At 39.1% G+C, this 25,366-nt stretch overlaps 3 protein-coding genes and 1 long non-coding RNA gene across 9 annotated transcripts; 2 read left to right on the forward strand and 2 right to left on the reverse strand.

The window, feature by feature from the left end:
* Window positions 1-546: 546 nt before the first annotated feature.
* Window positions 547-7,491, reverse strand: LOC137941984 (protein Dr1 homolog). Of its 4 annotated transcripts, none has more exons than XM_068787636.1 (7): window positions 7,475-7,491; window positions 4,713-4,864; window positions 4,467-4,548; window positions 2,538-2,627; window positions 1,407-1,501; window positions 1,081-1,149; window positions 548-999 (listed from the first exon to the last, which is right to left on the reverse strand). In XM_068787636.1, the coding sequence occupies exons 3-7, from the start codon at window positions 4,519-4,521 to the stop codon at window positions 838-840; spliced, it is 471 nt and encodes a 156-aa protein (XP_068643737.1). In that variant the 5' UTR covers window positions 4,522-4,548; window positions 4,713-4,864; window positions 7,475-7,491; the 3' UTR covers window positions 548-837. The 4 variants fall into 4 exon arrangements, with proteins under 4 accessions (XP_068643739.1, XP_068643737.1, XP_068643735.1 ...); XM_068787634.1 differs by lacking the exon at window positions 7,475-7,491 and adding an exon at window positions 7,350-7,366; XM_068787637.1 differs by lacking the exons at window positions 4,713-4,864; window positions 7,475-7,491 and adding an exon at window positions 3,990-4,037 and having other exon boundaries at window positions 4,467-4,549.
* Window positions 7,492-12,456: 4,965 nt separating this feature from the next.
* Window positions 12,457-16,164, forward strand: LOC137940457 (ABC transporter G family member 21-like). The gene is made up of 5 exons (XM_068785532.1): window positions 12,457-12,707; window positions 12,794-13,592; window positions 14,203-14,385; window positions 15,059-15,237; window positions 15,363-16,164. Exons 1-5 carry the CDS (start codon window positions 12,474-12,476, stop codon window positions 16,011-16,013), a joined length of 2,046 nt encoding a protein of 681 aa, XP_068641633.1. The 5' UTR covers window positions 12,457-12,473; the 3' UTR covers window positions 16,014-16,164.
* Window positions 16,165-16,860: 696 nt separating this feature from the next.
* On the forward strand, window positions 16,861-17,359 carry LOC137940005 (uncharacterized). The gene is made up of 2 exons (XR_011110298.1): window positions 16,861-17,047; window positions 17,139-17,359. It is a non-coding gene; the product is annotated as an uncharacterized lncRNA (long non-coding RNA).
* A 1,127-nt stretch (window positions 17,360-18,486) lies between these two features.
* LOC137940955 (isoprenylcysteine alpha-carbonyl methylesterase ICME-like) lies at window positions 18,487-23,858 on the reverse strand. Of its 3 annotated transcripts, none has more exons than XM_068786075.1 (11): window positions 23,294-23,858; window positions 22,161-22,237; window positions 21,918-21,997; window positions 21,686-21,792; window positions 21,439-21,513; window positions 20,969-21,070; window positions 20,661-20,801; window positions 19,556-19,621; window positions 19,303-19,446; window positions 19,072-19,162; window positions 18,487-18,816 (listed from the first exon to the last, which is right to left on the reverse strand). In XM_068786075.1, exons 1-11 carry the CDS (start codon window positions 23,626-23,628, stop codon window positions 18,655-18,657), a joined length of 1,380 nt encoding a protein of 459 aa, XP_068642176.1. In that variant the 5' UTR covers window positions 23,629-23,858; the 3' UTR covers window positions 18,487-18,654. The 3 variants fall into 3 exon arrangements, with proteins under 3 accessions (XP_068642176.1, XP_068642177.1, XP_068642178.1); XM_068786076.1 differs by having other exon boundaries at window positions 21,686-21,766; window positions 21,918-21,987; window positions 23,294-23,857; XM_068786077.1 differs by lacking the exon at window positions 21,439-21,513.
* Window positions 23,859-25,366: the final 1,508 nt, after the last annotated feature.

A 25,366-nucleotide genomic window follows, 5' to 3' on the forward strand; every position in this document is an offset into this window, starting at 1 on the left:
AACAGCACCTTTCCCCTTTGATTGTATTTCTGATTTTGCAATGTTTGTTCTTGCTGTTAATTTCCTCTTTTGTAAATGTAATTTATCATTTTTTGGAGCTTCAATGAAATCTTATTTCTCACTACTTTAGAAAACAAAAAAAAGGGAGATAACGTAAAAGGGACTTGCAAAAAGTAGATTATTTAACTACTAAAAGCTCTTTGTTTTTCATTTCATCCACAACTAGAGGTCTTGAAAAGCAAAACAAAAGAAAAAAAAAAAACACCGAGGGAGAGAAGGCAATGATATTTGATAATGAAGAGTCAGGATTATCCTAATAATTCTTTAAATAAATTCGTCTTAGGTTAATCGGGAAAACAATGTTTGATGGCACGTAGGCAATTGGAACAGAAAAACAAATCTTTATGACTTTCTTCTCGAGTACAGACATTTAACCATGCGGCAATATCAGATTCCTTCTCTTGTGGGATCGAACATCTTGAGCCACTTTTCATAAATGCCTGTCGAAATGTATACTAAAACACAAGCTTGTTGAAATTGCTAGACACATTTAAATCATAAAAGTGCTCAGAGCATGAAGTGCAATCTTGATCGATAACCGAGATAAAGGCCAAGGCCATCTGTCTAACTTGGTCAGGATTCTTAACAGAGGGATGTAAAGGTTGGATTAGACGAAAATGAGACCCATTTCACATTTTAAAATTAGAACGAAAATAAAATCCATCTGATAATTTTACATTTAATAGGTAAGTAGATACAGAGTAGAGATTCAAGTAGGCTCGTATACCCGATCGATATGGGACAAATCCAGGATGCACTTTTTGGAGCTAGTCATGATTATCCGTCTACACTTCGTTCTGAGTCTGACTGTTTTGGTAAGCTCACACCATTGTTCATTCTGGCACGGGCCTCAGCAAACATCCTTTGTTGCTCAGCTAATGCTTCTTCTTCAGTCATCTCGACACCACCACCACTCCACTTACCACCCTTGGGAGAATCCTTCGAAGATGGAAATGTATGATGAACTGTAAATCTATGGAGGAAAGAAAATTTTGAGGAAAAGAAGTCGGTCATACGTACCAGAGTTTCAAGCTTATGTTGTTCATAAGCAGCATAAACCTCTTCAATATATTCACCGAATCCAAGGACCTGGACACAATTATCAGACCATCAACGTGTACTACAAACACATGTTACAAAAGTCACCATCCAAATATCCACGTTTACTGGTCCTGGTTTTACGTAGCCCAGAAAAAAATGCAACATGGAACAAATAAAAGAACAGAACACTGGATAAGAGAGAAAATAGATCAACACGTCCATTTCTCACCAAATAAACAATGTTGAGAAAATAAGAACCATAAAAGTAAATGGAAAAAGCCAAACAATATGGCCCAAGTAGAAACCTCTAAAGCCTTAAGAACATGTTCAGGTGCAATCGTTCTTTTCTCTTCTCTGCTACATACTTCATTGGACTCTGATGAAATGAGGTTAATAAACTCTGCAAAAGCACCAGAATTTCATCTTGTATGAGAAGCTATTGGAAGCAGAGAAAACAAATTACGAGACCAATATTCAGTACTTTGGGCATAAAATAAGTGTACGTCCCATTACTGCATTCTACTAAGTTCTTCATTCATGGATAAAACAAGTTGTACGGTTGTGAGATTGCTGAGTGGTAACAAGTTTCTTATTGTAAGTAACAGTTGGGTCATCATTATGTCACTAATTAAGGAGTGACTGCAAGAATGCTTAAATAATTTGAAAGCTAACAGTCAAAACCATCGGTATCTAAATTGGTCAGCCTAGATATCCTTTACTATATTTCAGTCATCAAGTTCTTAATTCATAGATGAAACATGTTACTAGATTGTGAAATTGATGAATGATAATAATTTTTTCATTGTAGGTCGCAATTCGGTCATCGTTATTGGTTATTAAGGAGTGGCTGTAGTTTTTCTAGTGCTTCAATCATTTGAAAGATGACAGTCAAACCATTATGCATGTAAAATATCAGCCTAGATGCCCAGTAAATTACTTCTTCAGTCATTTTTTTAACAGATTGAAAAGGGGGAGGAGAGAGCCCTCCAGCACCAGAGGAGAAATGAACTGAAAGACAAGATCTTGTTATACCTGATTTTGCTAGACTATAAGCAACGCGATTCACTGATCTTGAAATAAGACTCCAAGAAAATTAATATCAGAAAACAAATGCACAATCTCATCATAATAGCACCAAAGATGCCAAGCAGGAGCGGAAGAACCAGGGTATCAAGAGATGACTAAAGAAGTGGATACACGATAAGAGTGAGAGGGTAACCACCTGAACATGAAATCAGGCAGAATCAATGTATAAATAGCGTATCTTTTCTAACCTATAGTGAGTGGTGTTGGAATCTAGTCTCCTTGCATCTATTATAACGCTGCCCTTTGGTGAAACACCAAACTTACATGGATAATGGTATGCTCCTGATAGCAAAGAAAAAGTCGCTCTTAAACATCACAAAACATTAAACCATCAGATATTGACTTTTTACCAACACAGCATTCAACGAGAAGATCTTGTGCATCCCTCGCAACACGAACATCTGGAGGCAGCATTTCCTTAATGATCTTGAACATTGTTGCTGGAAACAGAAGTAACAAGTTCACATCAACCACAGTAAACAGCTAAACCATGTAAAGATCTCCATAGGGTCCATTGTGACTACACATTTATATGACCCATACAAATAACAACAACATGTAGTGATACAAGAGAAGCATCATAAGAATGAATTGCCGACATTATTGAAAATTTATGGAGTAAATTCATAAGGTTCATTCATAAAAATCGGGAAATTAGTTGAGACTCACAACATGCATCACACTGCCTTAATCCTATAACAACCTAAAATAACCAAGATCAAATCCTTCCCCAGTATCCTCTCCTAAAAACAAACCCTGGTCTAAGCGTTCTTATCTCACAAAAGAGACAAACAGCTCACAGCTGCACCGCACATAGTTACAAACAATTCTTTACTGCAAACAATTTGATTTTGATTCTAAAACTGTTCTATACACTTGAAGAACCTAGTGTTTGCACAAAACTTTTTCCTTTCTCATTTTCCCCTATATTGAACTGCACTAGTTTTATCAAGCTGGTGAAACTTGCTTTTTTCAAAGATCCAATTCCTAGACCAAACCAAACCACTAACATTGTATTGTGGAAATATACTGGTTAAATACACTTAGAAGTTCAAGCACTACTTTTGCCAACTAAGGATAAGAAATGGAACATGAACTTTTCTGCTCAGCATGAAAAAACAGAATGAGTCCCCAAGAACCCTGGAGATGGACACCCCATTCATGCCTGAATCCATACTATCAAGGTTCATAAAATTATATTGTATTTGGTTATGGAAGCAACAGGAAATGAAGTTGCTGAAAAAGGACAAACCCAGCCTTCCATTGTTCCTCATAAGTGGTACTAATGATTGTGCAATCAGGAGGAAGACAACCAAAAAGAAAAACCGTTGGAACTTATTATAAAATTCTAATCATCACAAAAGCTCTCAAAGAATTACATAACATGCTTTAAGCCCATCGATAAACACAAACTGCAATGCTTCATTAGCCCAAGTAAGCAGATAAAACAGTAACAACCTCAAGAAAAAAGTTGTTATTCATACACAACTAGGCTGGGGTATCGATGAAGTGTGTGTGCATGTAATTTCAATCCATGTGAACATTTAACACTGTCAGAAAAAAACTACCCAATAGGCAGGTCACAAGTTCAGAAACATTAGTGAATCTGAAACGATGGTTGTACTCACCATATAGAACTTCTGAAAAAGCCAGACAAAATTTCTTCCTGTTACTTATAATGGACAATCGTTTGTATAAGTAGAAAATGTGAAAAAGAAAAGATGCTCCTCAATAGTAAGGGTTAGCTTTCCCATCCATCACTATAAAAACAAAAACAAGTTGAAGCATTATCCACTTTTTACCTAAGTGCAGCCTCATCGCCTATGCCAATGCTCGAAGTATGATACAAACTGCAGAAGACACTAAGATATGAACAAAAAGAATAACAGGTAAATCCTTGGCCTACACAAATTTTGAGATCATCATCACTGCTCGTTAAAGCTTATATGCGCAAAGTCACTCTTTGAATATCTTCATACAATTGATTAGTTTGTCTCAACCTTCTGAAATTCTAATTGCATACAGTTATAGTGCAGAAACAACACTTAGGCAATCCTAATCCCTAATCAACAACTAAAATTAAACTCGAAAATAGAAAATAAAAAACAAACAGTCAGGCCGGCAGGACAATAAACATACTCAGGTCGTAAAATCACATCCAATAAAACAATTACCAGTTTAAATACACAATACCAAAAACCTAAATCTCCAATCATCAAGAAACGATAAAAAAAATTATATAACACAAGTTAGAGAAGAACAAGGAACGAAAATCTCACCCTTAGGTAACGACACATCCTCTTTCGACTTCCCTACGATATCCATAGGCTCCATACTGGGATCGATTAGCGGCTTCAACACCTGCGACGAGGACCAAGCCCAAACAAACGAAAACAAAGAATTCCGGAACATTAACGATCAGATCGAGTCTCTTATAACTAAGCATTAATCAGACGAGAACGACAGACTCGGAAGGCGTCTAGGGCAGTGGAGACTCTGAACAAAGAGGAAAGATTTAAAATTACCAAAATGCCCTCGACTGCGGCAAAGGTGTCTCTGAAAAGCCGTTCGACGCAATGCCTCAATGAATGGAGTTTGGGTTAGGAACGATGAGAGGTGGTGGCACTGGCATCTTCGGAGACGAACTTCGCCGGCCCACCGTCTCGCGAAGACTCACCTAAACAAGGGAAAAATTCATAAACAGTTACTGCATTTGTTTAGAGAGTTATGGACTGTGTAATTACAATAATACATCTTCATTGGCAGTAAAGACCACTGATACCCTAACATTTACATTATTGCCCTCCTGACTTTACCTCTTCAACACCTCCCCCAAATCTCTATAATTTTGATGAATTTCAGTTTGAAAAAAGCAAGTCTTTGAGGTTGAAGTGATGACCTAGATGAACTTTAAGCTTGCTAAAGGCTACAAATTGATTTTCGAAGATAATTGACATAGAGAGCCTTGTCCTTCTCCTCCAACTTTAAGGGGGGTTAGTCAACAAACTGGAAATTTGATCTTCATCTTCATCTTCATCTTCATCTCATGCATCTACATGATCTTCATCTTCAAAATGGGTGTTAATGTGGACAAGTTCATGTTCGAAATCTTCGAAATAGGGTGTTAGTGTGGACAAGTTCATCTTCATCTTTATCTTCGAAATTTAAAACCATTGATTTTATTAATTATAAAAATGAGTTAATTAAACGAAGTGTTTGAGTTAACAATATTTTAATTACCACTATTAAATCACTAATACAAAAGAGTAAATAAAAAATAAATATGATTAATGAATAAAAAAATATTATATTAATAACGTAAGATAGATTTTTTATATGGTATTAATTAATAATATATTTTCACAAAATTAAAAGTAATTAATTAATCCAATGCATACTTTAATTATATTTTATTTACCAAAGACTTAAATATGAAGTTTAATATAGTAATAAAATTGATATAGTGCTGGGTTGTGTCAGGCGTTGAACCGGCGCCACATTAATTTTTTCCTAACTTAGGAAAATCAAAATTTCCAACAGTGTCTTCTTCCCACGACGCCGAAAAACCAGAGATCACGACAAACAAAGAAAATCAATCCAGGCAGCTAATCAAACTCCAATCGAATTTACGGTGCAGATCAATACGGCTTGTCCTCAAGCTTGAAAGTAGGTCTATATGCCGACATCTCCACCTGTGCCCAAGTAGCATCCGCGATAGCTATGTCCACCCTATGGACGCCCAAAATTGGAGCTTATTTTTATTTTTATTTTTATTTTTTATTTATTTTTAGTTGGCCCGGTCCGAGTTGGCCTGGGTTGACTCAGTTCAATAAGCCCGGTCCGGCGCGTGACTCAATGTACTGCACTGATTAAATTTTCCTAACTTAGGAAAATTTTAATCGGAAGCCTTCTTCCTCCTTCTGTGGAAATTTTGCCGATGGGTCGTTTGCCATCGAGACGGAGGTTGAGTAAAAATGTCACGGACAGAGTCTCTTGCTTCTCCAGTGGCGAATCGTAGCCCGTTGGGGCTTCGCCGAGTGGAGAGTTTCCGAGACAGAGGGCTCTCGGAAACCTGTTAAGCTCTGTTTCTCAGCCCCTCGAAATAGAGAACCCTTGCGAAAATTTATCCAATGGAGTCTCCTACTTCTCTGGTGGCGAATCGCAGTCCGTTGGGGCTTTGCCGCTTAGAGAATTTTCGAGACAGAGTGCAGGAGAGAGGAAGAAAAAAAGGAAAATGAGGACGCGCGAGAGAGGGGGGTGCGAGGAGAGAGGGGTAAAGGAAGCGTCGTGTGTCTGTCGCGCGTCCTTCATCTCAAAGAAGATCAAATATGGCATTCTTTGGGATGAAGAATTTTAAACCGTGGAGATGAAGGACCGCTTCATCCCCTGCATCCTGATAAAATGTCATATGCACTCCACTAACGACTTCAATTGTTGAAGGGTGTCAAGCGGTTGAAGATCATCCCAGCCCCCCCAGTATAGAAAAATGATATATTATTTTTGTGAAGTTAGGTCAAAGACTCATCCCAAATTTACTACCCAATTTACTAAACTTCTTTCCCAACTAAAAAACTTTGTATTCACTAATTTTTTAACATTCCCTCACATGTAGGTTCTCTTTTGTAGCTCTACATGTGAATAATTTGAGTGGAGACCCGTACGTGCTATGATACTATGTGAAGTTGGGTATAATGCCCATAAAAAAATGACTAGGGTTCAGTAAGCCCTCTCTCACAATTAATAAACGTAAATTCTTCCTTCCCAAATGGGCTGCCCTTAGTTTCATGGGGGGGAAAAAGCCTAAATTTGGCACGGCGGATTTCAGAGTGGAGGTGCGGGCGCTGGTATTTTCTAAGGTCAGTTCAATGTAGTAGTTGATTTCAGCTGGCTGACAGTCCTCCCCGTGATAACGGCGGAAGGATTTATCTATGTACTGGAGTTGTTTTGGAAGTGGCGACATCTGTGGCCTTACTGTCTGCCACACCACACCCTTCTGGTCTGGGATATGCTTCGACCTCTGCGTGTCTTCCACCCACTTATTCATCCAAAACCCTACAAGTGTCAGCATAATTGATGCAGGAACCATAAATGGATGATTTCCGGGTCATTTTAGATAGAAATTCCGCAGAATTCAAAAGAGTTTTGAATAGCACTGTCTTAACCTGAACCAAACTAGCCTACATCGTCTGTAAAAGAAACTAGATTCTCTGCACGACCAAGACCCTAACTCATTCTAGCTGAGACGGAAGCAGACGCGTATTCGAAAATGGAGAAACATCCCACCTACCTGCAAAAGCATAAGAGTCTTGTTAATGGCTGGAGAAGAGTGATTCCTTAGGCTTTCCCATCAATCGGGTTCAGTGCTTACGGTCAAAGCTTTCGAGCTCTTGCTTGGTGGGCCACGATTCATCGTTTGCCCTTGCTGATCTCCTGGTTTCGTTTCCCGGATATGCTCGTGCCCTCCACAGCTCTCTGCTGGCGTAGACCCAGTGTAGAATTTGTGTTCATTGCTAGTACGTGATTCCCATGCATGGAAGCAAAACTGTTTGCTTTTTAGTGAAAATAACAGCCATAATCTCACTTCGAAGTTGAAAAGAGTGGTTGTTTTTCCGTTTTGGTTCTTTTGCAGGCAGCTTCCTTTTTATGTTTCCAGTTTCTGTCATCCTGAATCCTGATACTGTTCGTCTTCAGATTTGCAGTTACATTTCACAGATATTCCTTCTCTGTGCTGGCTCCGTATCGAGGCCATCGAAGAAGACTAATACCTGAAAAGCCTGCAAATTATTAAAACTGCTGGAACAAACTTTATAGCATCTACAGCTAAGAAGGGGGAAGTTGGGAATACACCATGTTCACATCAAAACATGACAACCCCCTTTGGGCGCGAATCATTTCCCTATTTGTTCTCCCACATTAAATAAAGGCGCACAGAACCGGAAAAGCCGATCAACAAGGAAATTAGAACGTTGAATGGCAAATTATATGCGGCAAGGGGTGAAATGACAGTGCGTACTGTTCATTCAGAAGGGTGGCGATGGAATGGTCTTTCCGCTTACAGGTGAGAGTGATGTCAAATCTGTGATCTTCCCTTTATTGAGTTCTTTGTACCTCGAAATAAAAAGGCTTGTGAAGTCGCCAAGTGTCTCCCGAACGGAACAAACTTTCACTGTCCCAGGGTGCATGCATTTAGGGTTCCTCGTAGTCACTCCTGGGTCGGATCTAACCTCCGCCATGTGAGGCTCTGCTGCCTTTTTCATGGGTCCTCCCTCTATCCAACAATCCATACCCAGAAGAAGAAGAAGAAAATGAAGACATGGTTACGTTTTCCCTTAAATCTCTTATGTATCTTTAGTTCCATCTTTTCTCTAATCTCTTTCAAAGGCAGATATCGATCAACTCTCCTAGAAAAGCAATTCGTAGCAGTCCCCAACTCCATCATCGAGATTACATCTCAACTTATCAACAGCCATTCAAGGTTTCGAGTTTCGATCACCATATCCGAAATGCGTAAGCAAAAAAGAGATTACAGTAGTAACTGCTCAACATATTATAATTACAAAATGAAAAAAAAAAAAAAAAACACACCGCAGAGAAGAATAAGGATAAATGAGATTGCTTCAGGGAAAGGAAAACAGAAAAACTGGAAAACTAGATATGATTCTTCTCTGTTAAGTTATGAAATCAGAGGACTGGAATGTTGATGGGGCCTTACATGCAGCTTGTAAGGAAACCGATGCCGTATACGTGTCAAGCTGTGAAAGAAAGAAGAGAGCACTGAGATTCTGGCCTAGGCTGCACACGGCCACACAAATATTTTCCGTGGGATCGCGTCGAATCAACCAATATTGACCGTAGGATAGTGGGATCTCTTTTTTTACGTAAGAGATTGCACTATTATGAAGCTCGGCTGCACGCTTATCGCTTGTCGTGTAACTGGGTCAAAGTGAAGTGAAATTATACATGGTGTGTCGCCGACAGTGGCGAGCTGGTTTCCGACCGGTGGTTCTTGAGCAGGAAGAGACGGTAGGTAGCGGAGAGAACCAGTACAGTAGAGAGACAGCCTGAGACGGTGGTAAAAGTGTATGTTGGCCATTAGTAGAACAGTGGAGAAGGGGAAGAGAGAGATTTAATGCTGTGTATAATGCACAGAAGAGACGAGGAATCTCATGTAAGTACGGAGTAATGGAACACAGCTCTGGTCCACCGTGGCTGAATGGCATGGCTGTACCTTCCCTCTCTAAGGCTCTCTTTTTCCTTCCGGCGTTATTGAGGCTCCGAAAGATGGGAATGGAGGCTTGTAGATAGTGCAAAGGACGGCTAAAAGCAAATTTAGCTCTAGTGATCAAGTAATGAAAGGTTAGTGGGAGGTAGATTTCTTTACGATGAACGATGAACAATAGGTGAGGATGTCACTATGAATTAGTCCAAGCCAAATGAGAATCTATGTGAGATTCATTTGCATGGCCCCACTTAACCTTGTTGCATCGACTCACTTAATTCCGGTGCAACACCAAATTAATCAACCCCATGAGTGAACATCATGTCATCCACCATCAACCCATTAATTGATAAGGGACTATTGTCACTTAGGTTAGATGATAATATCTCCATGGTTATATTTATCATTTTATTCTAAATTATATAAATACCACTCTTAATCAATATGTAAATATATGGTTTAGTTAAGCATCTCATATGGTATCAAAGCAGATCAATTAATCCTCTACATATGCCTTCTTCTAATTTTTTATTTATTTTTAAATCCTCTCTGCCTGTCCACTCCCTCTCTGCGATGCCCTCTTCGACTAAAACTCGCACCGGTTGAGGTTCTGTTCGCCTCCAACTATTCAAACTGAACCACCAGTTGTGCTTCGTGTGAGCTGTGCGCATGTGTCACCCCTCCTCTGGTGTACCACCACTGACGGCAACTACGTGATTATCTAAACTCTGCTTCAACAAGAATGTCTTCCGTTGCTATTCCACATCATTGCTGCCATCACAATATCTTCATAGTGCCATCACCCATTGTTGCATCAGCCTCCATCGCTGTCGTCCATCAATCGATACCTTTGTCATCACTATCAGTCAACACCTTTGTCATTGCTGCCAATCGACAACTCTATAGCCGTCGCCAAAGACTATCACCTCCATCGCCCGACGTCACCGTCGCCTCCTTCTCGGGCCTACATCTTCATCGTCCAGTTATCCTCTTCCTGTTGTCTCGACACTCAAATTCTATCGACAACCGTTCTTCCTTCCCGAGTCGATGTCCCCCATAGAAGCATCACCATTGTTGTAGAGGAAGTTCACTAGCACATTCACCAGAATCGAGCCTTCAGAGTCGTCGCCTTGGTCTCCCCTTCTTCCTCCTTATTTGTTTTGACCTTCAATCAATATAAAAACTTTCTAATTAATCGAAGGATAGGGAGCCTACACATGTGCGAACAACAAAAGTTTTGGAAGAAAAAAAATTCTCACAGTCAACAACTGTTTGCTCACTATTTCTAGTTTAAGCTCACTGAAAATCTCTCTCTAAATTCAACCACCTCCCTCTTGGCTGTCCATACAAAAACATTGTCACTTTCACAATTTTAGTTTCTAAGAAACAAGATTGACCTATCTTGAGGGGGCATGATAAGGATTATCTTCACTTAGGTTAAGGAGATAAGATCTCAATGATTGTATTTATCCTTTATGTTCTACATTATATAAATCCCACTTTTAATAAATACAAAAATGTGGTGGAGTTTAGTATCTCATATTAATCCCAAACTCGTCGTATTATCTTTAAAACAAGGTTAAATTCAGTTTAATTGAGGCATGATCTTTCGTGCACGGAAACAAATTCAATGGATGATGAAAAAGAGAAGAGAATGAGAATACAGCGCTTTGGAATATATAAAAAACAAAAAATGCACATTCATCAACTTTTTGAAGTATAGAAGTGTGGGCCGCAGTGACTTGACTAATCTGGGGCAAGGAGAGAGATCCACGGATTAGATCGGACGGTGGGGATGGGGGCAGAGGGAGTAAGAGAATATAATTACGTGGATATGAAGAGCTTTATCGGGATGGTGACACTGACACTGGCTTGTGCAATCCCTTGGGAGGGAACAGGACACAATCTCTTTAAACCGGTTCTGAACACGTGTAAAAACCGCGAAAATCTCCAAAAGGGTCGACGGAATGAGCCAAACACTATGTCACCTAACATGTCATCAAACATGAATGACATACCACCCCTCATTCACGCGCCACATCACCCTACAATTTTTTTTATTAGTAATTTAAAAAATATTAATTTATGGTTTTAAAAATCTTCAATATTTCATTACATTATATTTAAGATAATAAAAAATTAAAAAAATAATTAATTATTTTAAAATGTAATTAATACCTTACATTATAGATTTAAGATTTTATTTTCAATTTATTTTAAAAAATATATTTTTTATATATTAATTATTTTAAAAAATCGTGTTTTATAACCTATTTGACAACTTTCATTATCCATTTAAGATATTTTAAAATATTTAAACTAAATTATTTTAAGTTTCAAAAATCTTATTTGTTGGAACACTTTTTATTAACTTCTATTTATAAAAATAAAATATAAAGTAAGTATATTAATTAATTAAAATTAAAAATTTATATTTTATTATTATAAATAGAAGGTAATAAAACTAAAAAATAATATTTATATACATTTAAACTAAAAATATCTCAAAGGTGTTAAATAGACTATGATACGATTTTTGATTAATTAATATAAAAAATATATATTTTATTAAAATAAGTATCGACAAATAAGATTTTTTGAAAAATAAAATAATATTTTTAAAGAATAAAAATATCTTAAATCAATAATTAGAGTAATTTATTCATAAATATAAATCAAAGGGAGGATCATAATTCCGTATCATACTGAAAGATTTGAGAAGATGTGGAGGGAATCATCCATTCGTGGATGTTGATGTTGCAGAGATTATGAAAGAAGACAGGAGAAGGAGAGGAGTGGTAAAAGAGTGAAAATTTCTGATAATATTTTTGTCTTCCTATGTCGGCTATGCCTTTTTCTCTTCAACAGAGAAGGCGACACATAATCACTCGCGTTAGGAGGGCCTTCCCGTGTCTTCCTCATAAAAGTTCCCATGACCACCACCACTACCCCTTTTTTTCTTTTTCCCGACGGCATGTGATCCTTCCAACCATACTATATAACCTTCTCTTCACACATCTCTACACCTCACATCTTTCTCTTTTCTCTCTTTCTTCTCGGAGAAAAGATGATGCCACCGCAGCAAGAGAGTCATTTGACCGCCCGGATTCCGCTCACCAACCGGCCGGAGAATGTCTCCGACGTTCATGCAGACCCTGCAGAATTCGATCACCTGGTCATGCAGACGGAGACTCGAGGGGATCGTTGTCGACAGAGTACGCCGCCTCCACCGGAGATTCAGCTTCAGAGTGGCAACGCCTTCGCGATTCTACATAGCACGTTACACCCCATGACGCTTAAGGTAAGAGAAAGAGCAGCAAATAAACAAACAGAAGAAGAGCATTCGGTTTTTCTTTTTCTGTAGTTTGAGTGTCATCGGTCTTGCAGTTTGAAGACGTGGCGTACAGCATCAGCATGCCGCAGAAAGAAGCCTGCGGCTGCTTGGGAGGGAGCGCTCCGAAACCCGACCGCGCCATACTGAACGGGGTGACTGGAATGGTTAGGCCAGGGGAGATCATGGCGATGCTGGGACCCTCCGGCTGCGGGAAGACGACCTTGTTGACGGCTCTCAGCGGACGACTTCCGGGCAAGATCACCGGCGCTGTCACCTACAACGGCCACCCCTTTTCCAGCTTGGTCAAGCGCAGTACCGGCTTCGTTACGCAGGACGATGTCCTCTATCCCCACCTCACCGTCGTCGAGACTCTCGTCTACACCGCCATGCTCCGCCTGCCTAACACACTCACCCAGCGGGAGAAACTCGACCAAGCCGAATCCGTCATCCTCGAACTTGGCTTGACTCGCTGCCGAAACAGCATCATCGGAGGGCCACTCTTACGGGGCCTCTCCGGTGGGGAGCGGAAGCGTGTGAGTATCGGGCAAGAAATGCTGGTGAACCCGAGCTTGCTGCTGCTAGACGAACCCACCTCCGGGCTGGACTCCACGACGGCGCAGCGGATTATGGTGACACTTCAGGGGCTAGCCAGGGCTGGCCGGACGATCGTAACGACGATTCACCAACCGTCCAGCCGGTTGTACAAGATGTTCGATAAGGTGGTTGTCTTATCGGAGGGAACCCCCATTTACAGCGGGGCTGCCACCAGGGCCCTCGACTACTTCGAATCCATTGGTTTCGTCCCCGGCATGTGCGTCAATCCTGCAGACTTCTTACTTGATCTCGCAAACGGTACGAGCCTCTTCCTTTCAGTAAGAATTAATTTAATATTCCCAAAAAATGAATTCGCAGCACAGGTGTGAACTGAACTCATCAGTGCCGCTATATTTTCCTTGTTCAAGCATTCGAGATCATCATGTACAAAGTACGCAGTTTTGGAGGATCATAGTAATAATGTTTACTTTTCCTTGTTCCATGGATATTATTTTCAGGCAAAGCGACTCGGGCACCCACCTCCCATCAAAATATAAAAAAGCATGGCTTTTCAAAATCTTCAGTCTCTTTTTCCCCTCTCTCTTGTATAATGTGTCATCTCTGTTTTTGCAGAAAAGAAAAAGTTGTCTCTTTCTTTTTGTTTTCCACTTTGATCGACATGAATTAGCACTTCTTTCTGTTTTTGTTTTTGCTTTCATTTGTGTGTTTCCATCACAGCCATTACTTTCTCAATCGTGGAAGGATTATGCCAACTAGAAGACGACTCCCATATACCGTCATATATCATCTTTTCGAGTGGGACGAAGGGAAATCAAAACGGAAAACCCAATGGACATCAGTTGTGCAGTTATTCTCTGCTTTCTGTTAATGTGTTTCTGAGCATATGGGGATGATCGATTGTCTTCAGGTGTCGCACCGGATGCCCGGGGAGGAGGTGAACATGTTCGACCAGATGCCAGCGATCAAAATTCTCTGAAGCAATCCCTGATGTTGTCTTTTAAGAGGAATTTGTACAACGGGTTGAAGGCAGAGATTCGTCAAAACTGCCTGGAGACCACTTCCTCGAGACCTGGAAAAGCTTCCAATAATGGTGAGTGCCAGAAACAAGAAAACTAAGAATCACACAGTGTTATTTATTTCTTCACTCCCTGAAGCCATTCAGGATTCTTTTTTCTCTCTCTGTAAGCTAGTATAAAGACTTTAATATGCTAGTCTCTGTGTTAAAATTGGATCTTGTCGCTTCAAATCACACACAGATGGGTCCTATTCACCTTTCTTAAATATGGCTTTTGCTCTTGGTCTACTTTCAGTTTCAGACTATTTAATTTTTCATGTTATGATCATTTTAAATTTGGGGCTTTTTTTTTCTTCATAATCCGTAGGTGCATTGCCCAGTTATGCAACCAAACCTCTTTCTTATTGAAATATTTCCATGTAAAACTACCCTTAAAAGTACAAATATTCTGAACAGCTACCAGGGGGTTTCTAATGGAAACCTTTTTGGACTTAGATTTAAAAAAAGTTACCTCTCGACTTAGCAGGGAAATTGCTTGAAGAATCTCACGTTTTATTTCTTCTCAATCAATGGATCACAGTACCTTTTTATTTTTTCTCAAGAATTGAAACAGCAGCCATAGATACCCCTTTTCTTCTCCGATATGATTTTCCAAAACGATATTTAAAATCTCCACTTGTTTTGTGATCGTCTAAAAACAGAGAAGAACAAGTAACAGTACTTGACTGGACCTAAATGGTGACAACAGGATCGGAGAAACACTGGGGAACAAGCTGGTGGAATCAATTCAAAGTGCTGTTCTGTAGGGGCTTGAAAGAGAGGAAACATGAATCCTTTTCTGGGCTAAGGATTTTTCAAGTCATCTCGGTTGCCATTCTCTCAGGCCTCCTTTGGTGGCACTCGGACCTCTCTCACATCCAAGATCAGGTTATGGACCGTTTTGGTCAATTCTTTTAAACTTTGTTAGTTTATTGGGATTCCTATTGTTTGATCCTTAGATTTTCTTGTTCCCTTCACTTTGATCTAAATATATTAATATATTCTATGAACAGGTGGGTCTCCTCTTCTTCTTTTCCATATTCTGGGGCTTCTTCCCTCTCTTTAACGCCATCTTCACATTCCCTCAAGAGCGTCTGATGCTAATCAAAGAACGGTCCTCCGGCATGTACTGCCTGTCGTCCTACTACTTTGCTCGAATGGCTGGCGACTTGCCCATGGAGCTCCTCCTTCCCACCATCTTCACCGTGATCACATACTGGATGGGAGGCCTCAAGGCAACAGCCACCAACTTCTTCCTCACTCTGTTGGTCATCCTCTACAACGTCTTGGTCTCCCAGGGGCTCGGGCAAGCTCTAGGAGCCATTCTCATGGACGTGAAGCAAGCAACCACATTGGCTTCAGTGACAATGCTGACCTTCCTGCTGGCCGGCGGCTACTACATCCAGCACATTCCGCCTTTCATCGCTTGGATGAAGTACATCTCGTTCAGCTATTACTGCTACAAGCTTCTGCTAGGGGTGCAATACAGTGAAGACGAGTACTACGAGTGTGGACCAAGGGTCACTTGCCAGGTTCTGGACTACCCAGCCATTAAGCACATGGAGTTAGGCAACAAAAGCTACGATGTGGCTGTCTTAACAATAATGTTGGTTGGGTTCAGACTCGTAGCTTATTTGGCTTTGAGGATGGGGCAGCCTCACTAGTCCCAGATTTGTTGCCAACACAACACCTTAATCTTCTTGTCAAATCCAAATGATGTCACCTCGCCATTGAGGATAAATTTGATTTGATAATCTCATCTGATAAGTGTGATTACTAAAGAAGAAAAAGCAATCTAATTCATCTTTTTTGTCCCTTTGACGTGCTCATTTGATTGCTTTGATTTTCCTTTTTCAACTACCGTCTTGTCTAGTAACCAATTGAATCTGATCTCCCGACTGATTAAACTGCAGACTACAGGTAATCACTTCTTATCTTACAACTCTCATCTAGTAGTATCTAAAGCCAAATCAACAAATATGAAGTAGCCTGATCCGATTGCAGATCGCAAAGAGAAGAGAATATCGTATTGTTTACACAGATTAGGAAAGAAAACCGACAAATGCAGGAACGCAGTTGGATAGGATGGTTTAGTGGTGCAATAATTGAACTTTTTGGGCTTAAACATTGACATCCAATTCCAAAAGCTTTGTTCCAACTTTGCTTGGAGATTTTCTGGATGAACCAACGCTACCCTCTTGCAGCTTACATTCTTACGGCACTGAAAAAACGAATGTTCTTCCACTCCCAGCTTCCCACGTATTTGCAGTTTTGGTGCGATATAACTGAGCTAAGCTAAACAGTGACTGCATGCGTATAAGCAGGCTTAATCAAGGGATCCAACAGGTTTATACACAGGAACAATGATCGAGCATCCAATTCCAATCTCCAGTTGCCTGTGATATTTGATTTTATTCCTATTCCTGAACGCAGGGTACAGATGATTCTAATTCCATGGCCATGCTATAAATATAAAGGTACTGAGAGGAGAGCTCTTCAGGCCATCAACACAGTTCCTGAGCTTTCTCTTTTGGAGTACTAGAAGCCGAGAAGAGGGAGAAAGATGGCATCCCTGAAAGCCGAGAAGCCTGTTGGGTTGTTAGGCCAGAACCAGGCGAAGAAGGATACTGTCAAGGCTCCGGTCTCCAAGGCTCCACCCAAGAAATCTGAGCCCAAGCCTCGCGCAGCTAAGAAGAGGGTATACGCTCTTTCATTCATCTTCAATTCTTAATCCAATTTAAGCGGCACTGAGTAAAAACCTTCTTTCTGGTCGTTTATTTGATGAACAGGCTACTAAACCGGCAGGGGCGAAGAACTGAAGCAGTGTACTTCACCATCCTGGATGTGTGAAGTGGCAACCTGTAGAACTGACGATATGGTGTTGTTGTTTATTTTGGTTTTTTAGGGTTGGGTACTTCCAATGGAGTTCATCTGCATGTACTGGGATGCCTCTTCTTAGCTTAGAGCTTTAACAATATTATCAAATAAAGTGATGTTTTTAAAGGGATAACTTATGCAGGCGTTCTTGTTCTCCATTTTATGTATTCTGGTTTGATGTCATCGCCATGACGAGGTCTTCACATTTCTCACAACTAGGGGTGACACGGAACTGAACCGAGCTCAACCTATATATGTTCGAGTTTTGCTTGATTTGAATACTTTGAACTCGAACTCAAACTCAGCCTCGAGCCTAAAATTAAAATCAAAATTGAGCCCAAAATTTTTAATCGAGTTTGAGTTTGAACTCGAGCTCTAACCTACATTTAAAATTAAAAAAATTAAAAAATTACAAAAAATAAATCAAAAGAATATTATGATGAAGTATCATTGAACTACAAACTATTGCAGAGGAGTCCTAAATTTTGTAATGGAGTATACTAATATATAATAACCAGTTTAATAGACCTAAACGAAAGAACAAACACCTCCATCAATAGTGTTTATTCCATTAACAATCAATAACATTAATGACCTAAAAGGGTTGAACGATTGATCATCTTTAAGATTCGAGGTAAATAAGATCAACAATCAACCAATTAAAGAGAGTATTGACGAAAAAATTAGAATAAAGGGTATTTCATAAAAAAATCTATATTAACAAGTCAGCTTGAGAATTTGACTCGTTAATAACAGATCAGTAGATATTTCATCCATGTTGGTGGCTTCTACTAGGAAAATTTTCTGTTTTTTTGGTACATTTCAACATCCACATCTGATTGTTCAATACCACCGAGTCTACACTTTCGGTACGTAAACATAATAAGCAGTGAAAAATCATGCCTAAAATAAACTTAAAGAGGAGACGAAACTGAGCTTGAGCTTCCTGTAAATTTGATTTTACAAGATGTTATTCACTAGAAAACTTTTTTATTGTCCTATTGGTCTAAGTCATCCAGCTCCAGAATCGTTGGAGTGTCCTTACCCCATCATAAATCTTTCTCACCACCTCTACTTCTCACGTAAGGCGTTTCCTAGTTCTTATTGGTCCTCGACCTCAGTACACTTGTTTGGGCTCTTTCATGCATTCCAGACCATCTTTCATGAAGGCAAATTTCTTACTCGTTGCCCAGAAATGGAGACTATTTTGAGAACTCAACTAATGCTTCACCGAGAGGACTATAAAAACATACAAAAAAGTAGAAAAATACCTATCAAATTATACTCATGCAACTGTTAAACCGAACTCAGATTTGAGGATAATATACATAATACGAGTAAACAGTGAAGGATTGCAAAAAGAATTAACAAGTTCTAATACAATAAAATTTACATTTGCATCAAATATCGGTTGGTTATCCCAAGTGCTTAAAATGGACTGACATTGTGGGCCAACTTCAACATGTATTCAGGAACAAGGCGTCTCCTATGAGTAGCCTCTGCATCTTTGGCAAGTGCGACTGTATCACCTGCATGAATTACTGCAACTATATCTTCGACCAGTTCATCCCTACCACCACGCAGTGGATCCTATTTTATCCATGAGAAAGAAACGATCAGTTATTAAGTTCCAAGTTTCCAATTCCATGGATAAGAAGAGCTCGACCAAGGGAAACATAAAATGAATGGAGCCCATAAGTTAAAAATGGTCCAAAACAATGCTAAGAAGATACGGCTACATAAAGCACATAATTGAAGTCTTTTCTTTTGTTTCGGCCTGTCTTCATAATGGTTTATTCAAGTCATACGCATACCATAAAAGTGATTTTCAGCATAAACGCTCACCTGAAGACACAAGTCCGTATGCGTTTTCCCCTCATACAGTATCAATCCAACTTTAGCACCGACTTTTTGGAGGGCATTAGCAAAAGTCTTACTGCGTCAGAAACCGGGAGTAGTCATCAATTTATCTTATGCTTCATAAATATATACAATTAGATCTAGTCATAGAAAAATACAACAAAGAAGCCTTTCAAGTGGTTAAAATTGTATGGTTTGTTAGGAAATAAACAGTACCTGGCATCTGATGGTATTGAATAATCTGCAGTTCCGTGGAAAAGCACAATGAATGGCAGGCAAGAAATTGCATCTTTAATTCTTCGATCCAGTACCATTATTTCAGGAGAAAATCGATGCAAGTATTGCTCCCCCTCCATAATGCTGTAAACACCTCAATATTCTCAGATGGGGATATGGCATGGAAAAAAATAGAGATAACAGACTCAATAATAAAAAATAAAAAAAAGAAGTGAAAAACAGAGCAGAGGACCTGAGAAGGATAGAGCGGTAGAGGCCTCGACTATGAAAGTGATCCACCAAGTTCAATATGTTATACCTGTGGAAAGAGCACACACAATAAGTGTAATGTTTATTGTAAATCTGTTAAATCAAAGCAAAAAATAACATTCATAAACTATCGCTAGATGACTAGGACTAGACAATGGATAATTTGTTAAATGCCCAAACCCCCATTCAGCAAGACCTGATAAATCAAAGACCAAAGCTGCACATGGTTTTAATTATGTGGGTCTTACACGCTCCCAAGATTATCCCAGATACCTGGGAGACTTTACACAGGTCCTCATATGAAAGAAGACTTTATACAAGACTTCATATTAAACAAAACTCCAGACATGGCCATTGAGCCGACTCAAACCCAAGGAAGTTTTATCATTTATTTGAAATTGATATTGTTACTATGAATGCAAATAGAGATTCCACCAGCTAATGCATTACTGTAAATGACATACTAAAGCTCTTCCTACTAATATACAAATGTACCAAAACAATGGTACAGAAATTCAAGGCCTATGGAAAGTTAGCCTCCGATGATCCAAATTGTCAAAGTATCCATTCCAGCAGCACAATATGTCCAAAAAATTACATGTTACAGATCACAATTTTCACATTAATATTCAAAATTGATAGCACAATAATCATCAAATAAATGTATGGGCAACTGTATGCCCCTGGCATCTCTAGTCAAGTCCCATCAATCGATGTTGTCAACAAATCCCTAAATGCTTTTAGAATTATACATAGCTCAGAACAATTTTTTGGTAGGCATACTCTTCTGTTTCCCAAGTTACTACGTGCATGCCATTTTAAAGGAGGAATCATTCAGGTCACATAGAAGGTAGCTGACCCAAGTCCCAACCTAGAGTGGTGGAGTGCATAATATCACTATCTTTATCACAAGTATATAAATTAATACTAAATTAAACAAAAAATGTACTATTATTCTGTAATTTCCAAAATCAACCTTCTCAATGCAAGATAAATCAAGAGCACAAATAAATTGGGAATCAGGTAGGCATTTGACAGCTGTTGACTGATGCCACTAGATTTAAAATACGGTAGCAAAAACAACTTACCCGCCAGAAATACCAAAGTAAGCTTTAATCTGAGAAATGCTCCACGTAACACTCTCTCCCTCTCCACTTTCTTTAAATGCCTGATCAAGGAGGGTACAGGCAGCAATATGCGCACCAGCTGATTGTCCTATCAAATAGATCCTGCAGCAACAACCAAGAAACATGACATATCAATATGAAAGAGTGCAGGCCACAAACAATAGAATTCAGCTTCACTTGTTTTGCACCCCAGTGCATGCATGGACAGTGGTACTAGCCCACAGAAATAGTCAGTGACATCTCAAAATTCAATTAAATAATTACTTTACCTATTAGGGTCACCTCCAAACTCGGCAATGTTGTTACAAACAAATGAAATTCCTGAAGACACGTCCTTCACCATGTCACTTATGGTACCTTGGGGAAAATTTCTGCATACAGATAAAGACCATGAGAATGCAGCTAGGTGACATTCAAGAGTAGAAAGGACTATCATAGCTCCTGAAATGATTTCAAAGCTTAAAAAGGCCTCTTAAAAAAAGACTGCTCCCAAATCTCAACTGCGTCAATGCCCCCATTGATTGGCGAACACAAGAATCACAAGACTTCTTTACGGAAGTGAATTTATGAGAACTAAGAGAATTTTTACTACTAATACGAACAGCAGGAATTGCTAGAGTATCAATGATGTCAATCTATATGTGATTGTTGAGAAAAGTGCCCTTTGATTGTTAAGCATAACTAGACAGCAGATGGGCATATTTTTGCACATCATGATAAAGCTGACCAACAGAAGCACCTGTAGTCAATGCACGCAACTATGATATCTCTTTCTGCCAATTCCAGACCCAGGAGAGCCCCATATGCTTTGTAACTAAACCACCGAAATGCAAGAAAATGAGCATCAATCAATAAAAAGTATAAATTTCAAATATGAGGATTTTACATATCATATTATGTTACAGCACTTAAAACTTTGAACATTGAAGAAAAGTTGTTTGTGCATGTTCTTAATCACAACGGAATCACAAAATAAAAAAACTTACCCAATGATCCAAGCACCACCTGTTATAAAAGCCACAACTGGTTTGGGCTCATCAAGATTTGCTGGTAAATAAAGATCCAGTCTGAGAAACACAAATTCACAAGCATGCTAAGTAAAGAAACAGTCAATAAGAAAAGAAACAAAAGTTTTAGCTTCAACAACTTGAAAATTCAAAGCATCCCTACGAAATACTGCAGCAAACATAACCAAGCATGCAGTTCCCAGAATTAAACCTGTTCCTTGGCTGATCTCCATAGACTATACTTCTGCGAACCCGATTTGAGAAGAAGTAGTAATATCCAACTGCAAATAACTAAATAGATACTTAAACTAGTGAAAACTAGATTCCATCTAAAAGAACAAGATGGTTACTAAAAGAGTGAGTTTCACAGTAACAAGGCAATAATCAAAAGATAGATTCTTGCATGGACCAAAAGTATGAACAAGAGAAGAAGAAGAAGAAATAGAGGACACACCTTGTAGAAATCCTGGCAAAAGTAACATAGCATAAAGGTTAAGAGCAAGAAACTTTATTATCCACCAGTAGCCTAACCTGAATGGAACTATTCGATTAGAAGAACCAACAAATAGTATTCAGATTTTTAGCGTCCAAGAGCCAAATTCATCTGAAAGACAGCATGAATATATAATTTTTCATTCAAAATTTTGATATGTTGAAGAATTTGGGTTGCTGAAGGCCTTAAATTGTAGCATAGAAAAACATTATGTAGGATTGCTCTTTCAATAAAAACTTATGTCCTATCCAAGTCGGAAAGAAGGAATTATATTCAAAACTGTTCATCGGTTGCAAACTCTTACCTTCCACTTAAGAAATCGCTTAACCCAAGTGATCAGAAATTATTTCCTGTGACAAGGCTTAAATGGCACTGTAGGCTAATATTAAGCATATGCAATCCACATCTATTAGTCATGCACAAGCCTCTCACTCATGCACGTGCCTCAGTAACAAAGAAGCTGCGACGTTCTTCAGTCAAATAGTCAAAAATTCTCTCCTACATTTTATTCAGTTGTAACAACAGGAGATCTCTTCTCCGTAATTTTCTCTTTAGCACATTAAGTAACGTTCTCATTTTTAGCTCTTTAAGTGATATAAAACTTCTGTAACAATCATCCTTTTTGGACAACAATGAATTTAAACTTGAATTCAATTTCAAACTCACACGCTTATCATTCACTGCGTAAATTGCACAATTACCATTCACAGACACCGACGGATGCATTTGCAAAATAAAAAATAAAATAATCTCAAGTGACATTTTGTAACGAAAAATAAATTGTTACAGTTAAAATGAAAACCCAATATTCGAGTGTCAGAATGATGGTAGCTTTCCTTATTTTATCAGTAAAGTTGCGAAAATCATAAATCCTAGCTTTCTAATACTTCTATTTACTCGACGAAGAAGGAGAAAACGAAACACCAAAAAAATATCATAAGAAGGGCAGGAAAACAAACATCATAAGACTCGTACTCCGGAATCAGGAAAGAAAAAGGAAAAAGAAAATTCAATGATTAAACAAAACGAATAAATAAGTGCTCGCAGAAAAAAAAAATAATATGAAATACCCGAAAGAGGAAAAGAATTAGTACCCGAGGTACGCTAAAAGCTTGAAGCTAAGACGCGTCAACAAATATGTCTCCGCCGCAGCATGGCCAACGTCACGAGGGAAAGACTGTTGTCGGGAGGGAGAAACGTGGGTTAAGGACCCAGAGCTACAAGTTCTCCTCCGATTCTTCTTGCTTTTTTCGGTCATCCGCCCTATGAAAGGCTTAAAGATGCTCTCGTCCTCAATAGACGAAGGCGAGCTAGAGGAGCAAGCCTCTAGGGCCAGATCCTTCTTCTGATAGATGTCAAGGGCGACATCCTTACCGGCGACCGTCGGCATCGACGGTGCCGATGAAGGGACAAGGAGTTTGGATTGCATGACGAGATGGAGGGAAGAACCTCCGTGAAGCTATTTGAAGTACGTAAGAAAACGAAATCGTGTGGGAGGGAAGAGGAGAGAGAAGCGTATGCGTCTCCCAGTCGATTAGGGCATCAGATTTGTGCCACATTGCGGAACTAGTGGTTTGCCACTTCTCAGCAATCGTCGATTTGTGATATTGAGCAGGGATCGGGGGATGAGCCAAAGAGCAAAAAGGATGAAAAAGACTAATAATATGGGCCTCCAGTGGCACGAATGAAAGGTCTTAGAGAGAAATTTTATTAATTAAAATTGAAATTAATTTTCTCTGAATCAAGAAGAATCAAAAGAAAAAAATTTCCTTCCCCAAAAATAGTACCAATGCTAACATTTTTTCTTATACGCTCCTCGACACAAACACAAAAAGTAATGATTCCTCTTTTTAGGATCATCTAAGAATTCTCGTTCTGGTTCTTTCTGGACAGTGCTGTAATTGCATTTCGATACCTGTTATCACTACTTTTGCAAAAGCATGTTGTGCAAGTTTCAATGGGGTGGTGAAACTAATGTTCAGAAACATATCAAGTGAGAAAAATTACACCACTTTCAGATCTTTTTTATCAATAATTGGTGAATGGAATACAGAATAATGTCGTTTGCTCTCCCTTTCGGCTTTTACGTTGTCCATAATCCTCCCATTTTTTTACCCAGCACTATAATCTTCTTTGTCAATGTTCGCATTCTTTACCCAAAATTTCCCATCTGAATCAACTAAAGTGAATGAAATCTAGGTAAAGTTGTTTGTCTTTAAGCATTTCCCGTATAACATCCACAATCTTTGGCGTTGCAGACTTCCAGTTCTGAGTCTACTTGATTCTAAGCACATATCGCTGACGTATACTTCGTCAGATTGTCCGAAGAATATATCATTTTCCATTTGGACACATGGAGACGAACTGAATATTTTGAATTCGGTCGCCAAATCGTAAAAGAAATTCGCGAAAATAATCAGTCGGAACTTCATACCTGAATTCTTCCTTTCCGTAACATATGGAGATTCCTCTCACGGTATTCCTTCCCGTTCATGTCGTAGATTTGATGTATTTAGGAATGGAGGCCGGGGTCGATTCGGAAAACCAAGCATATAAAAGATAATCCATCTTAGCTTAAAGCTATAATCTAGTACTAAAACAAGCATTGAGCTTTCGAAATCCACAGATCGCAGAAAGAGAAGGTATATGCCTCTGATGAATCCGGAGGTTATATGCCTCTGATGAATCCGAAGGTTCGTGAGAATTGAGATGAGGAGACGAAGCGAGAGGCGGATGAAAGAGGAGAGACAACGTTTTTAGAATGGAAATTGGAAAGAAGGATATTCGAGGTTGATTTGGTATTTGGTTCATTCTCAGTGATGAGGACATGGACATTGCGTTAAGCATTTACTGGAAATTCTGGAATCGAAAACAAGAATCGTGTGCTCAAAATCATTCTTTCTATTATAGAAGACGAATGGGACGTTTTTATAGCTCAAATTCTCCTGCTTCCTAGTGAAGTATGGGATCTTAGGATCAGAATTTTATTTTTGTGGCAGTAAGGGTAACTGCTAAACCACATGAAGCGCTATTTAGTTCATTGTCCAGGGAAAGTGAATCCAAAAACGTAAGAAGAGTGAAATTAAATTCACTCTATGAGACCAGTAAATTCACTTTCATTTGTCGTTTCACTTGATGCTCTCAACGTTTAGACTATTAATGAAAAT

The sequence above is a fragment of the Aristolochia californica genome, unplaced genomic scaffold (assembly GCF_029961685.1).
Source record: "Aristolochia californica isolate CCGP_79_NKW_82.1479 unplaced genomic scaffold, dmAriCali1.0.hap1 SCAF_9, whole genome shotgun sequence".
NCBI lineage: Eukaryota > Viridiplantae > Streptophyta > Magnoliopsida > Piperales > Aristolochiaceae > Aristolochia > Aristolochia californica.

Coding starts and splice junctions, on each gene's coding strand:
- LOC137940955 (XM_068786075.1), bottom strand. CDS start 23,628: ATGCAATCCAAACTCCTTGTCCCTTCATCGGCACCGTCGATGCCGACG. Junction 19,622..20,660: donor TACTTTGGTATTTCTGGCGG/GTAAGTTGTTTT, acceptor CTCTTTCCACAG/GTATAACATATTGAACTTGG. Junction 18,817..19,071: donor ATACGGACTTGTGTCTTCAG/GTGAGCGTTTAT, acceptor TGGATAAAATAG/GATCCACTGCGTGGTGGTAG.
- LOC137941984 (XM_068787636.1), bottom strand. CDS start 4,521: ATGGAGCCTATGGATATCGTAGGGAAGTCGAAAGAGGATGTGTCGTTA. Junction 1,502..2,537: donor TCTCGTTGAATGCTGTGTTG/GTAAAAAGTCAA, acceptor GTGCTTTTGCAG/AGTTTATTAACCTCATTTCA. Junction 1,150..1,406: donor ATGTTCTTAAGGCTTTAGAG/GTTTCTACTTGG, acceptor AATTGTGTCCAG/GTCCTTGGATTCGGTGAATA.
- LOC137940457 (XM_068785532.1), top strand. CDS start 12,474: ATGATGCCACCGCAGCAAGAGAGTCATTTGACCGCCCGGATTCCGCTC. Junction 12,708..12,793: donor TACACCCCATGACGCTTAAG/GTAAGAGAAAGA, acceptor TCGGTCTTGCAG/TTTGAAGACGTGGCGTACAG. Junction 13,593..14,202: donor CTTACTTGATCTCGCAAACG/GTACGAGCCTCT, acceptor GATTGTCTTCAG/GTGTCGCACCGGATGCCCGG.